This window comes from Neopelma chrysocephalum, unplaced genomic scaffold, assembly GCF_003984885.1.
Source record: "Neopelma chrysocephalum unplaced genomic scaffold, ASM398488v2 Primary Assembly neopelma1_26, whole genome shotgun sequence".
In the NCBI taxonomy this organism is placed as follows: domain Eukaryota; kingdom Metazoa; phylum Chordata; class Aves; order Passeriformes; family Pipridae; genus Neopelma; species Neopelma chrysocephalum.
In genome coordinates this window covers 17,246,627-17,262,216 of record NW_020897695.1, presented here as the reverse complement: position 1 = coordinate 17,262,216, position 15,590 = coordinate 17,246,627, and the positions used below count along the sequence as shown (strand labels likewise).

Below are 15,590 nucleotides of genomic sequence, written 5' to 3'. Positions count from 1 at the left end.
AAATTGTATGTAGGAAAACCGGATTGACTGAGCAGACAGGAATGAAGAGACAGCAGACCTTCTGTAGCTTCTAAGCTCAGTGTAGTGGCAGATGTGAAAAGCAGGATTCTGGCCTCTTCATTTGTGGATGTGGTCAAGGGTTGAGAAGCAATCTGGAGTCCCTGCGGAAGCAAGCAAGGGTTTTATGAAACAACATGGAAATGACATGATGACATTTGGGTTTTTTGGTGAATAGGTGTTTGAGGTATTATCGCCTCCAACTCAGGAGCACTTATTTTGAGTTTTGGGGAGTCATAGTGAGGCTATTGTGAGCTATTAATTTGGTTGCTTTTTATTTGTTTGGTTTTTTTCCTGATGAGATAATATTTTAATGAGTAAAATGTTTTTACTTTTTGATACATAAGAGGAGAGAATATTTTCTTAAGGGAATAATAGTATTGATTGTATGTGTTGATAGTAGTTACTTGGCTAACTGGGAAGCTCATCTGTTTTCCTAAGTATATATGAAAGGGAGAAAGAAAAGTTATTATTTTTACTGTATTTTAATTTTTTTTTTAGCATGCAGCAGACTTGGTGAAAACAGTGGCATCTCGCTATGATGAATATATAAATGTTAAAGATCTGGTTGACAAAATCAACCGTGCACTTGCAGCTGCCAAAAAAGACAATGACTTCATTTACCACGACCGGGTTCCTGACCTGAAAGATTTGGAGTCCATTGGAAAAGCCAGTCTTGTGAAGTCTACTCCAGTTGTTGTACCCCTCAGTCAGAAATTCACTGGTAAGTGAAGTGTGTGGACTGCATGAGTGTATTTGTGCTTAATTAGATATTGATACTTTTAGCCTGTGTTTGGCCCAGCCACCTGTGAGAGTCTGTTCTTTTCTGCCAAGTTATGAGAAAACAAGCACTGATAACGAGAATGTCGGCCTTGAAGGAAGCATCTTGTATAAACTGAAATTAATTGGGGCCCCACTATTGGCTGACAGCCCTCCAAGGGCTTTTGAAGGAGAAAGTGAAGAGGAGGAGGATAAAGTAAGCGCCCAGACTCATTTAGGAAAGACCCCCTGAAGGTGTAGCACGCAGGCATGGGGAAATTCCAATGTACACATACATGTGCAGAAGAGATACCACTTACATAACAGGGGGAGGGACCATAGGCCTCTACCTGGGCGATGCTGGCCACACCTGCTCAGGTGGACATTACAGGTTAATTGTATAAAAAAGCAGATAGCTCTTGCTGGGAGCGAACTCAAGCTTCACATGGAGGACAACATTGCCTTCTGCGGGGACGCCCGCTATCTTGTGAGGCTGCCGACACTCTGAGGATGCAGCTTCTGCTATGGGGAATTCTAGGCTTTGAGGGTCAGTAAGACAACCTCGTAAGTAACACCTGAGTGGGGAGTTGTACTGAGGGCTTATTTCCCTCCTCTTTCCTTTGGGTTCTTGTTTTGTTGGCCATTTCTTTGTAATAAATATTGTTTTGTTTGAGCTTTCAACAATGTACTGGTTTCAGTTTCAGCATTCTCCTGGCTACAGTGGGTTAATTGCCATGTGAAACAAGTGGCCACCAAAGTTCATGTGTCATGTGAAAAAATAAACATTTAATTTTTTAATTGTATTATGTGTTCAGCAGTGTTTTTGAAGCTGCTGTTTGTCTTCTTCAGTTTCTTGTTGTTGTTCTTGATGATAAATGTAATAAAGCACAGGTTGAAAATTACCTGAAATGTACAATTCTCTTAAAGATATTTCTCAGATTTTCTCAGCAATTGTATTTTCTATATTAAACCAAACTTTTTAATTTCAGAAGGAACAGTATCAATATTAACTAACCTAGTGGCTGGTCCTCTGTAAAGTTGAAAAATTTCAGTTTGACTGGGCAGCAGAGTTGTGAAAAAATGATTCTTCCCTTTCTAATCTTCTTCCTTTAAAGAAACAAAATTAGAAATAAAGCCTTGAGGAAAATCTGACTTGTAATCCTACAACTGATTTAAATATATTGCCTTTAAATTATTTCTAACGCAAATTCAGTCTTAAAAATTGACGTCCGAAGACCTGTAGAAATAGATTTTTGTTTCTAAGACAAAAAGTGGGGAGTGGGGGAGAGTATCTTAAACTGTTTAGGTCAGTAGTACAACCTGTACAAAAGAGCTGTGAAGATGTTTGTGTCCTTTTACTTTCACAGTGCAGCTTGTGTAATTTATACTACTTTAATTGCAGACCTGTTTGAGAAGATGGTTCCATTGCAAGTGCAGCAATCTGTGAGTGTTTATAACCAGAGGAAGGCAGATCTGGTAAACAGGTCAATAGCCCAGATGAGAGAAGCCACAAATCTGGCAAATGGGTAAGTATGACCTCTTGTTAAATTTCTCAAGAGGAGTCATGGAACAGCTTATACACACTGGTTGCCTTGCAGCCTGCAGGTACCCAGATTACAGCAGTGGGTTTTTTTCATTATTGTGTGGTAGGCTGGCCAACTTAAAAAATAGAAGAGGTATTTAGAATTACTTTTCTGTAGGTCTTAAAATTGAAACCTTACTAAAGTAGTATTTACTGTTCTTCAATATTTGCTCATTTTTTAGGAGTCCAGTATCGATGGAGGGGCATAAACATAAAGCACACAGACCAATGTGGTCGGCCATATGTTCAATTTATTATTTAAATAGGTCAACTTTTATACAGTTTAGTTTGTTTTGGGCACATGCTTACAACAAGGTGATTGGATAGCTCAGTCTGTACATGCGTCTCATGTCTCCAGTTCATTGGACCTGATGTTCTGTCCACGTGGCCTGAAATCATACTTGGCATGTAGAGGCCTTCATAATTAGGGGCTTTCTGAAATCTGCAGGTGTACCTTTATCTGTACTTTCTCAAGGCTTTCTTGCTATAAACATACTATGTTCTCAAACCTTATAATTAGACACACAGCTAACAAGTATAAACATTACATATTTTCACACAGTCTATAAGTATAAACATTACAGCTTACAACTTCTAAAGTCATGTCAAGCAAGGCCTACAGAAATGCAATAGAAATTGTTCACACAATTTGTATCCTGCAACAGTCCAACACTTACTTAGAAAAAGTTCCAGTACCATTAATCTAGAATGATTTTCATATTCCTATGGTCAGCTTGTATCAATTGTGTTGTATCAGTTACTGAATAAATTATGTTTTTTCCTCTCAAAATTTTATTCTTTAAAGAAATAAACATTAAAAAATTGTCTCAAGCTGATAGATAGGAGTGTAACTCAGGGAAGTTGTTTCTTTTATCTACCAGACAGTTACTACTTAAAATGTTTGCCATATTTAAGTGCTAAAGGACTAGGATTTCTTTAGTTTTTTAAGAGCTTTGAAACATATATTTAGTGAGGTGTACGCTAGTAGTAAATGTAGTGTTTTCAGTTTGAAATTTCAATCTAAAAGGACATTACACTCTGTTTCCATTATAATTGACTGTGTGATTGATTGTTTGGAAAGCAATGTGGTTGTCAGGATAAAACTACAAACAATTTCTTTATTTAACATGTTGACTTTTTCAGTGTGTTGGCTTCCCTCAATCTTCCTGCTGCTATCGAAGATGTGTCTGGTGATACTGTTCCTCAGTCTATTTTGAACAAGTCTAAGTCTGTGATTGAACAGGGAGGAATTCAGACTGTTGATCAGCTGATCAAAGATCTGCCTGAACTGCTGCAAAGGAACAAAGAAATTTTAGATGAAGTAAGCACTTGATCTTGAAAAACATCACCACTGAATGTTTCTCTTTAAATGATAATAGAAAAAAATGCACAATTATCAAAATGCTTGTTAATAGTACTTTAAAAATATGCTGGTTTAGTGTTCAGTCCATACAAAAACTGTGCAGTCACATGTGGATGTTTCCTTACAAGTATTTTGCTTTTAAAATTGTTGGGGGGGAGGGGGAAAGCATTGGGAAAGCATTCTAAAGAAATTTGGGTGATTTTTGTGCCTTTCATACCTGTTTTTTATTTGTTAAATTAAATTTATAAAGGATGTATAAGCATTTTTTTGTTTTCTACACTAGCTGCATATTTTGAAGCTATTTCATGTTTTAAACTGCTTATAATGCATGTAACATTTTACTCTTGTAGTCTTTGAGATTATTAGATGAAGAAGAAACTACAGACAATGACCTGCGAACAAAATTCAAGGAGCGCTGGCAGAGAACGCCATCCAATGAACTCTATAAATCCTTAAGGGCAGGTAAAGTTCATGTTTCATGCTTTGGGTTTTGGGGATCCTCTAAAGGTGTCTACAGTGTAAATTAAAGTAGTTTTCAATGCTCTGGTATTAAGGTTATGCCAAAATATTCTTATTGCAGTCTGTGCCATCATTTGGAGTTGAGAGATGTCATAGCAGTGCATTTGCTGCTTCTTTTTCACCCTTGGCATGTACATACATGCTTAAGTTTCAAAAAGCATATGTAGTGAAGAATGACTGTCCTGAGGATCTGGTTGCAGTTACCTCTTAAATACTTCAGTGTATTTTTCTTTGTATATTAACTTTTTTTTTTTTATTTCCAATCAACATGTTTTTGTCTCTTTAATGTGATGTTTTGTTTTGTTTTTTCCCCCAGCAGGTTAGTCAAACTACTTAGGACCATCACTATAGCATGTTTTATGTGTACTTAATATATGTTGTTTTTTGAAGCTAATAAGGAACTGATACCACTGCCTCAGTTGGGCAAAGTTACAGGGGTTTAAATCTGGGGTGTAGTTCAAACCAGTGTTCATTCCTTTGTGTGCTTCACTGCAGAATTACTATAGGTGCCTTGTTTATACCCTATTTAAAACATAACTTAAAAGCTTATGTTTTATATCTTAGTAAATAACTTTATAAATGTACAGGCTCATAAAAATATATGAAGACTTGCTGAAAAGCACGAAAACTGCTCAGGTGCAAGACTTGGATAAAAACAAGTTTAGAAATGATATAAACACCCTTTTTTGTCCTCCCATCCCCAGAGGGAGCCAATTACCACAGTATTATGAGTAGAGCTATGCAAGCAGATGGGCAGGTTAAAGAGCGCTATCAGTCTCACCGGGATACGATTGCACTTCTGTGTAAGCCAGAGGCAGAACTCAACGCAGCCATTCCTTCTGCCAACCCAGCAAAAACATTACAAGGAAATGAGGTAAAGCATTGAAATTTGTCTCTATTTTAAAAAGAAGTGCTACTCGTCTGACAAAGTAAACTTCCATGAATTGGTGTGGAAGCTGATCCTTAGTTGCTCTTATTTCTGTCACAATTGATACAGGTGGTAACTAACATTTGGAAAAGAAAATGTCTTTATGTTTAAAATCCGCTTGAGTATATTTTGTTATACTTAGTGTGAACAAAGTCAATTGGCATGGACAACAAGACCGGTTGACTATTATAAACGGAGCAATCTTTGAATAGTTTTATGTATGGAGGTGGGGTGTAGTGTTTGGGTTCTTGGGACAGATAAGCAATCGAAGACATGGCTCAGTATTATAAACTACTAGGCAATTTCACCAACTTGCTTTCCAAGAAATTAATGGCTCATCTACAGCAATATTATTATTTTTCTCATAGTGATTTGAAGTCAGTGGGTTTGATTGCCATTTTAGAATATCCTGTTTGAAGGTATCTGATCAGCTTAAAAAAGAATTAAACATTTTGTAGTAATTCAGTGTTATTAGTGAAAGCAAACCTCTAGATGAGAATATAGCTTGAGAAATGCTTGAAGATCTTTGTTTTGTTGTATTTTGTCCTGGTTTGTGATCTTAAACACATTCATAAAGGAATAGTCATGCAGGACAGTGAGGAATGCAAGATGGAAACAAGTAGTAGAGTGTACTTCCGTAATAATTCCTCTAAACCTGCTAACTTCTGACAATTTTTATTGCCTAGGTTGTTAATGTCTTAAGAACTTTGCTGGCCAATCTGGATGAAGTTAAGAAGGAGAGAGAACAACTGGAAAATGATCTGAAATCTGTAAATTTTGACATGACAAGCAAATTCCTTACTGCACTTGCACAGGATGGTGCTATAAATGAGGAGGCTATCTCTGTGACTGAGTTGGACAGAATCTATGGGAGTTACACACAGAAAGTGCAAGAGTCCCTGAAAAAACAGGAAGAACTTCTCAAAAACATTCAGGTACCACACTTTACATGTTTTCCATCCTCTTAAACTAAGAGCAATGATACTTCTACCTCTGTAGTACTTTAGAAATCTCACTTTGCTTTCTCCTCTCTTTTTCTTGTTCTTGTGTCGTGAGCCAGTTGATACTCCTTTACTCCTTGATCACTGACAAATACAGGGGTGTCTGTGTTCACTGAAAAAGAATGAGAATTTTTAGTAGATACTCCCAGAGCTCCACTGTAAATTCTCTTGGACCTTTTCTTGGCCCGGATCTGCAGAGGGTTTTGTCCTTGAAAGAAGCTTAACTGGAGCATTTAGAAGTTTTTGGGTTTGTTTTGGTTTTTCCCTTCATTCATACTTCTTTCTGGTATAATAGGAGACCTGTCCATACTGTCTACTAGAAAATGTTTTGGATCTCTGAAGTATATTTTGGTTTATTCCTAATTGCAGTTTACAATATGCTTGACTTCCAGCATGTGCAAAGCTCATCAAAGTAAAACTAAATAGAATTTCCTGAAGTTTACTTATAAATTCAGTCTTAATTTGTCAGTAAAACCAGAGGCAGGTACCTGAAACATCTAGCAAAAGAGAGTCTTAGTGCTTGGAGAAATTACAATAGCAGCTTGAGTAATGATGGAGACTTTTTACAGTAGGGAAAAGTTCTTTTTAAATGATCATGTGCACCACATTTATCAAGGATTTAATATTTGAATATCTTTTAACACAATATACTTATGACATCTTGATGGATATTACTTTAATTTTTTAATGTCCTGGGGTTCAAGTTTTTCTGCTTCTGGCAGCTGGAGTAGTCTTTTTAAGTTTGCTTGTTTGTTTATTTTCCCAAAAGAAATGAGATGTAGGTAGGTGATCCTTCTGTGAGTTTTCCTCTTCCCTGTCCTTCGAATAGCTTGCCAATGTCAACCAAGTTTGAAGTAATACTTCTTAAAGATACTAGCTTTCAGTATGATTTTATGAATATCAATGTAGGCTAGTACAGGAGAGAGCCTAATTAGTATAGCCTCCAAAAGAGAGTCTGCAGGATGAGCTTCAGAATTATTAAAGGCAGCCCACAACAGAACAGATAATTAACTGGTGTCTACTGCCAGTGAGTTAACATATGTATAGTTCTGGAATATATATTATAATAGCCACTGTGCTTGGCAGATGACAAGTATTGAAGTACGGTGTGTAGATGGAAGGTGAGGAAAAGCAGGTAGAAGCAATGAATAAGAGGAAAAAGAAGATAAAACATGCAGAATCTTACATGGAACTAGCTTGCATTATTTTCACTGCTTATTTTTTTTTTCTTCTTTCAAGAATGCACATCAAGATTTTTCAAAGATGAAACAATCAAACAACGAATCTAATTTAAGAGAAGAAGTTTTGAAGAACTTGGCTATAGCAAATGACAACTTTGTGGAACTTGTAGCCAATTTAAAAGAAGGCACAAAGGTATGGTGATGCTTAAGGGATTGGAAGGATTGTTGTTTTTTTTTTTTTTAATTTACACAATGAGATGTGAATCAAAAATAATAATAATAAAATTTGGAGATCTGCTAGCTGAGAGGTACATTTTTGAGGATTTTACTACTGAAGTGAGTTGCTTGAATTTTGGTTGTTTCAACAGCTGTGAAATACTTCTTTGTTCCTATCTGAAAAGTAAGCTTTTCTGAGCAATAGGAAAAGTTGTTAATTACAGCTGAGTAAAGGATGTTGAAGCACCCAGTTGAGCCATTTTATCCAAGAAATTAATTAATCTGTTCTCTCATGGTATTTAATCACTTTATCAAATTTGGGTATTGATACTGCATACATGAGGGACTTATGGAAGGTGTCTTACTGCTTCTGTATTAAGTGTTTTTTTTCTGGTTTATTGATAGCTCACTAAAGGAAAAAAACCTCAACGTCTGACATATCAATATAAATGAAATGCATGAAACTGAGAGCAGTAAAATTAAAAGAAAAAGAAAAAAATATCCTTTACAAAAATAAATAATTCATCATCAGAAGTGATCTAATTTTTCTCTGGTCTCAATACATTTTTATAGTTGTCTTGAACTATTTTTATATTTACACACATATAAACACACACATAAACCCCACAATAGTATGATGTTACAGGGATGGGCAACAGTTGACTAATTTTGGTTTTGAAAAGCCTTATAGAATGCACTAGAAAACCATTGGAATGGCAGGTTCTTGGCGCTGTCATACAACACTCATAACTGGATCAATATGTAGAAGTACTCTAGCATGGAATCTGAAAGTGTTGATTGAGATTGTTGGATTTTTGTTTTTTTTCTTTACTAGTTTTACAATGAGCTGACAGAAATCCTGCTGAAATTCCAAAACAAGTGCAGTGACATTGTCTTTGCTCGCAAGACTGAAAGAGATGAATTGCTCAAGTAAGATTTCAATGCATTGTTTAAAAGCATTGCAGAAATGGTTAAGTATTTATCAGAAATTAATCTTTGGGGATATGTTTATTATGGTACTTGATGAAATGAGAAGGAAGAACAGGTATGTTAAGAGTCTCAACTCTTCTTTGCTTTAATGCTAACCCTACTCTTCGCTCCTCTGAAAAACAAGAACAACGATAGGAGAAATAAATAGGAAAATCTCCTTTGAAATCTGTTGTGGTTTTCCTGTGTACAGTTCAGCATGAATCTGTTTCATGTTATGATTTCACTCTTGGGGGTTTTTTTTGCATGTATGTTTTAGTCATTTTATTTTATTATTTCCTTTGAGGAAAGATTTCTGCACCCTGTTCCTGCTGTCATTTTAGTTTGAGAAATTAGATAAATGCTTCATCATATGATTGCCTTCCATGTGTCCAGTGTGATGGGGGGAAAACTGTTCTGCACTGATATTCCACTTCTGCTCTGTAGTCTGATCTTGTCTGGTCTGTTTTTTTATAATTGTTTAGATATGTGGGTTGCCTACACTGCTGGGGAGAGCAGCAGATTTTGTCCTTCACATGAGGAAAAGTATTTGTTGTTGTCCCCCATATGCGATCTGGCCTAGTATGGTGTGTTTCAGATGTGATTTTTGGGCTCTCCTCCTAAGAGGAAAGCATAACTGAAAAGGTTTGCCTTTTGCTTAGTGTTCTTTAGCAGAGCACATAGTCTTTCATAAAAAGAGCTAGTTGTTACTGAAATTTTAATTGGTGAAACTGCAGTTGTTCTATGCATGTACTATGTCATGAATGGGATGCTCAGCCCTCAATTTTTACCTTTCCTAACTTGATCTTTTGTAGAACTGTTCTTTTTCATTTGAGCATTGTGCTTGTAAATGAATTCTTAATTACAACCCCTTCTGCCTCTCTTTGGCTTCATATATTCACGTAATTTGGAACCTGTAGGCTACCTAACCAAGACATAGGTCTGAATATCTCACATCTCCATGTTCAGCGTCAAAGTTGTAGGATTAGTGTTGACAACATTCAGCTGAGTCTTTCCATGATATCTTTTACTGCCTCATGTTAACCGTTCAGTTACATGAAACCCAGTCACGGTTAGGGGCAATGATCACATTTGGAATATGTGTAGTGTGCTTCTACAAAATGTGTTTCTTAGTGCATCCAACCCACAGTCTGAGGGAATAAAATGTATGTTTTGCCTCTTCTCCCTGCCCCCTTCCCTCCCAACTACAATAAAAATGTTGATTGTGGGTTGCATCTTAGTGGAAATAAATTTGTTTAGGGAGTTTCTCATTTAGAACTTCAGTGTGGTTTTTTTTTCTCCCCACCATAATGATTGCCCATTGGAGGATCAGCTGTAATAGTGTTTTAAGCTTCATATTTAATGCAGTTGATCACTCCGTGGTCAAAATATACTTCACTCTGAAAGGCACCCATGTTCTGTAAGACATTGGTCTTGTCTTTTAAAATTGCATTACAAATTACTACTTACATCCCTTGTGCCATCTAAGATATTAGGTTTTGGCTTTTTAGTTTCTGTATAATACGGTGTTGAATACTTACTTCACTATCTACAAGAAATAGTTTCAGATATACATACACATATGTAACAGAATATCAGGACAGTATTTCCAGCTTTGTCCTCATCATTCCTTTTTCCTGTCAGGGTAATGATGAGGACAGTTTTCTTGGAGTTTTTATTTCAGTCTTGGATTTTTCTATGAAGTTTCTGCAAAAGTGGCCAGTGTTGTTCTTTGGAGCTCACCTTTGCTGCTATGTAATAGGATCCTGTATTTTGTTGCTAACTAGACTGTATACATGTCAGTCTTCTCTTTATTCTGTTTCAGAGTGCCAGCTATCAAGTTCTAGCTGTTACATACTGCTCACAGATATTTTTATGCAAAATTTTCTGAAATTTTAAATGCTTCTTTAAGTCTCTCTGAAGAATCTGCCCCATCTCAAATATTGAATCTTTGCATTGAGATTTGCATTCCTCTTAGAACTGCTTCCTTGCAGTTTTCATGACAAGCGAAGTGCAAAATTATGCTGTCTAATGGCAGCTTGTTGTACAACATGACACCAAAGCCTCCCAGTATCTTACGAAAGTAAGATATGAAAAGTAACTTACCAAGGCTTATTCCAACACCAGAGGTAACAAAATAGAGAACTTGAAAGCTCATATGCTGAACCATTGAAGTTTTTTCCAGGGTTTTTTTGATAGTTACATTTACTCAGATATAAATGATATTGCAGTTTTTCATGTGCATTTTTTTTTACTGTTCTGTTGTCCTTTTCCATAGACATGAGGTTTCCTTAGCTTCTCTGGAAGGCTTCCAAGTTGCTAAATGTTCTGATGATTCTGTAATTTCTGTTCCCAAAGCTTTTGGCTAATTCCGTGATCTATACCTAGTATTGAATTGCAACATAAAGACATTATTGAAAATAAATGTAACAGTTAATCAGAGGGTTGGCTAGAGGATGGTTTCTGTGGAAGTGATTTAGACTCCAGATTTAGTTTGAACTAGCTCAGTGATCATACTTTAAATATTAGATTTATTCTGTTGCATCTTTTTGGCTTAACTTGCTGAAGCCCATAACAAACAATGCTTAAACTAAGCTGTATGTTTGCTGGTTTGTTTTTAATAGAGATTTGCAGCAAAGCATTGCTAGGGAACCCAGTGCTCCCTCTATTCCCCTGCCTACATATCAGACCACATCAGCAGGAGGAAGTAAGCCAGCGGCATCGACTCCTACTCCAGCACCAAGAACCATGGTGGTAAATATATGCTATGGAATTAGTGGGTTGAATGTAGAAGGTCCATACTTTAGAACTCTAAACTAATCTATAATTTGTGTACATCACTCCTTAACATATTGGTGTAGTTGGAAATGTGTTGAAGTGAAATAGAAGGCAAAATTAAAGACTTTGCAGAGAGGTGTATTATGTGTATTATCGGTGTTAATAATTTATAGATTTGAAATGAAAAGCTTATTGCCTTTTAGATGCTTTGCATTATTATCTGTATAGACCAAATATAGAATGTCTGTTTAAAAGGAAAATAAAAATCAACTAATCATATAACCACAGCTTTTGATTCCAAGACTTATATAAAGAAGCTTCAACTTAATTCACTTTCTCTTGTTAGGGGACTAAACCACAGCCACCAGCACGGCCACCACCACCAGTGATTTCTGAGACAAGCAGTTCCTCTTCTGCATCAGCACCCCCTGGAGCACCTGCAGCTCCTGCTGCTGCTCCTGTTCCTACTCCAGGAGCCAGTGCACCTGCAGCAAGCACTGCACCTTCACAGGCACAGGGACCTCCTTACCCAACTTATCCCGGTTACCCAGGGTAAGCTATGGGAGTACCTAAGCAGTTTTTCATTATCCTGTTATTTAAAAGCACTTTTTTCTTGACATTTTAAAATTAGTGTGTTACATTTTAAAATTAATTATTGTTACAGTTGAAGATATGTTTAATTTTTGAGGCAAGAAGATTTTTTTTTTTTTAATTTTAGTTTTAATCATGTAACTCTTGTAGGAATCATTTGCAGGTACCTTTTGTGGGAGGGTTCATTTTAAGTTTTTACAACTTTTTTTAAAGGAGAAGGAAGGTAGGACTGCAGTTCTTTAACTGTGGTTTCTTGACTATTGCCAGCCCTTGCTTAATCAGTTGGTGGTGTTTATCTCAAAAGTGTTGACGTATCTAATTTTTCAAATCTTAGTATCATGCCTAATTTGATGAAAAATACACAGAAAATTCCAGTTGAGTAGCGTGCTTTCTTCCGATGCTTTTTTCCATCTTCCTGGTGTTTTCCCAAGGAATTGAAGGTAGCTGCGGTCTTTTTCAGTAGCAGGCTCAGCAAATGTTAAAATACACGCAATGATATTAAACAGAAGAGAATCAATTGAGATCAGTTCTAGTTCCGGCAGGTTGCCTTTACTCCACCTTCTACCTGTATTTCTGTTCCATGCACTGTAATTGATTTCATGTTTGCTCCTTGAAAGTTACCACATTTCCTGCTGCACTCAAAGGAAAATGTAAAGAAAACATTTATAGAGATGGCGTGTCTTTTTGTATCTATTAATGAGTTGTTTTTGCAAATTAACATCGTCAATGTTTTGCAACTCAAGTATGCTTTTATTTCCCCCCCCATGCAGGTACTGCCAGATGCCAATGCCAATGGGCTATAATCCATACATGTATGGTCAGTATAATCTGCCATATGCACCCTCGCCTATGTATCAAAACCCTGGACAAGCACCATATCCGCCACCTCAACAACCTGGATACCCTTTTGTTCAACAACCTTATTACCCTCAGCAATAATGTGTCTGCAAAGAAGCTCTGCTTGTTAAAATTTGGGAGAAATTGGCAATAAGCATACTAAAACTTCTAGCTTCACTTAATGTACCATACTGAACTGTATGCAGCTATAACTCCTATCTCTTGTTAACTGCTCCAAAATGTCTAGATCAGTTTTTGATTACACTAAACTCTTTGAAAGATCTACTGCAGTGGTTTAGACTGTAGACTAATGCCAGAATTAGAGCCTAATTCAACAGTCTGAAACTGTACACTACATGTTGGTTAGACCAAAATATTTGTTTGAAAAATCCTGTAAGTAACAAATAGGTTCAGATGAGAAAAATGAGGCAGTGTGTGCACTGGGTGTGATATATTCTACAGAACCATATAGCATTTCCTTCTATACTCTATTGGTTTGTATTTTTTTTTTAGTTTAGTTAAAATATGCTATTTTGTCTAATAATCAAGACCTTGTAAATCATCAGTAAAAAGAAATAAATTACTTGAGAATGGTTTAAACAGTTGGCATTTTCATTACCATAAAAATGTGTTTTGTGTGTCTGTAGATTGTTTCATTTGTCCCTTAACTTTCATAACATAAATAACTTCTCAAGAGTTTAGCCTTACAAGTGAATTTCCACCTCTTTTCCTTGATTCTGTATTTTTGTGACAGAATCTATAATTAACCATTTAAGTGTTGGTAGATGAAGTCTTGCAGGTGGAGTTTTCCTATAACTGTGGAGTGTATTTAACTAAAATACATTCATTGCCATTTTTAAAGAACAATTAGTCATCTCCAGGATACTACTTAAAATAAGGGAGGTCAGGGTTCTTTTACAGGACCAGTGAATGGTTGTTCTAACTTGTGTTTTCCAAAGAAATGTTGATGAGAAATGTGTTATGGTTCAAAATAGAGCAACTATTGATTGTTGGAGCTTTGCAGATTCTGTTTTTAAATGATTGCTTTTTTTCCCTTGAAAAAATTGATGTATTCCCTCAGGGAGCTTGTTATCAGTGGAGAAACTTTTTTTTGTGGGGAAAAAGAAAATCTTGTAAATTAAAGCACATTGAATGTTTACTTTTGGATCCATCTTCTCAAGGGATTAGTAGCCTTGCACTACATTTTACATAAGATAGTGAAGAATCTAAGTTTGGGGTTAATGGCTTCTACCAAATATTTGCTAACCATTTATCAGTCTTTATTTTTAAAACAGGCTTGTCTTGTGAGGGACTCTCCATTCATTTAGCCCCTGATGTGAGTTGATTCTGTGGGACAATTAATTTTCTGAGTGCTTCATACAAGATGTTCTGGCCTTACAGAATAACTACCATAGTACCTATGTTAAAAGTTATTCCTTTGTTTTTCTATTTAAGTGCCTGATTAAGATATCGAGGTATATTTTAATGTAGGTGTTTAGAGGTGCCAGTTATTGTAGCATCTGGGTGGAAACCTCGCTGGATCATTAATATTCTTCCTCATAAAGAAAGCAGCATTCATATCCATATGAGCTCCTTTCTTTCTGTCTCAAGTTCCTCTTGCTGTGTGATCACTCCGGTTACTGTGTGAAGACTCCTTGTCTTTAATACTCCCTAACACCCATAGAAAATGTGAATTGAAAGGTAGAAATAAGCATTCCTTATAGAACATGAGTATCTAATTCTAAACAAATTTATTAAGCCTGTAGAAGCTCAGTGATGTGGGGAACATGATGAAGTAAGAGACTGCAGCACTGTAGATAAAACTGTGCACAAGGACAGGTGCTTTGCATTTCCTTATAAACACTGTTGAATGGGGTGGCACAGGAACCTCTCCATTTTTTTCCCTGATAAGAATGCATAAGAGGCAAGCGAGGACAATGAGAAAAAGCTAGGAAGATAACTGTTTGGAAATAACAATCAGAACCTGATTTTATTCTAACTGAAAAAACAGTAGTTTTCCACTGATTTCACTGTGTCAATGTGAGCAAGTGCAAGTCTAATGCAACCTTTTAAATTCTAAATTTTTAGTATGCTATGGCCTGTAGGTTTTTCAGTTCACACATTAGATGCATTTGAGCAATTGTGTAAGTAAGTTTTGTCTCTAGTGCCTCAGTTGATAAAACTTATTTTCATGCTGTATAAAAACGTAACTTGGTTCAGCATAAAGATTCTTAGAACTGAAATTTCCTTTTTAAAATTTTGTAGATCTGGAATCTCTGTCAAGACATTTTTTCCAGTTGTGTTTTTGCTTGCTTTAGTCTGCTATTATTTGAATATGTGTAGAAACCTATGCATTATGTTCAGCTTTCTGTTTTTCTCCTTTTTTTTTTTTTCCTAAAGAGAACCGAAAAATCCAGAGACATGTTATGTATCTGCTTTTAAGCATGCAGCTGTCATGACTTTGGTTGAAATGTTATCTTGTTCTTCTATAGTTTATTAAAAAAATCAGTTAGAAAACCTGATTTCATGGCGTTTCTCTTGAGTCCTTTGGCTTCAGACAAGTGTTATTTTGAAAAGGAGGGAAATAAGTTATGGGGCCCCAAGAATGTTTGTGCTGTGGTGAAGGCGTATCAACTACAGCGTGGAACGGTCACCTGTGTGTGTGCAGGTGCTTTATGGTGCAGCACCTGCTCTGCAATAACAGCCAGGTTCAGATCCTGGTAGTTGTGTTTCTTTCCAAAGATGATGGAGTATATTTCTCTTCTGATTAAATGAGGAGGAAAAGGTAAGGTGGTGCCTTCAGAAACTTGGA

At 36.3% G+C, this 15,590-nt stretch overlaps 1 protein-coding gene across 2 annotated transcripts in view; it reads left to right on the top strand.

The window, feature by feature from the left end:
- Positions 1–15,300, top strand: part of PDCD6IP (programmed cell death 6 interacting protein) — a 35,735-nt gene extending 20,435 nt beyond the window's left edge. For both annotated transcript variants that reach the window (XM_027675725.1, XM_027675724.1), the window contains exons 8-18: positions 559–781; positions 2,219–2,342; positions 3,542–3,719; positions 4,112–4,223; positions 4,985–5,154; positions 5,895–6,143; positions 7,449–7,583; positions 8,442–8,536; positions 11,197–11,326; positions 11,697–11,902; positions 12,712–15,300. In XM_027675725.1, coding sequence (XP_027531526.1) covers positions 559–781; positions 2,219–2,342; positions 3,542–3,719; positions 4,112–4,223; positions 4,985–5,154; positions 5,895–6,143; positions 7,449–7,583; positions 8,442–8,536; positions 11,197–11,326; positions 11,697–11,902; positions 12,712–12,880 — 1,791 coding nt within the window. In that variant the 3' untranslated portion in view covers positions 12,881–15,300. The remainder of the gene's footprint in view (positions 1–558; positions 782–2,218; positions 2,343–3,541; positions 3,720–4,111; positions 4,224–4,984; positions 5,155–5,894; positions 6,144–7,448; positions 7,584–8,441; positions 8,537–11,196; positions 11,327–11,696; positions 11,903–12,711) is intronic.
- The last annotated feature ends 290 nt before the right edge of the window (positions 15,301–15,590 follow it).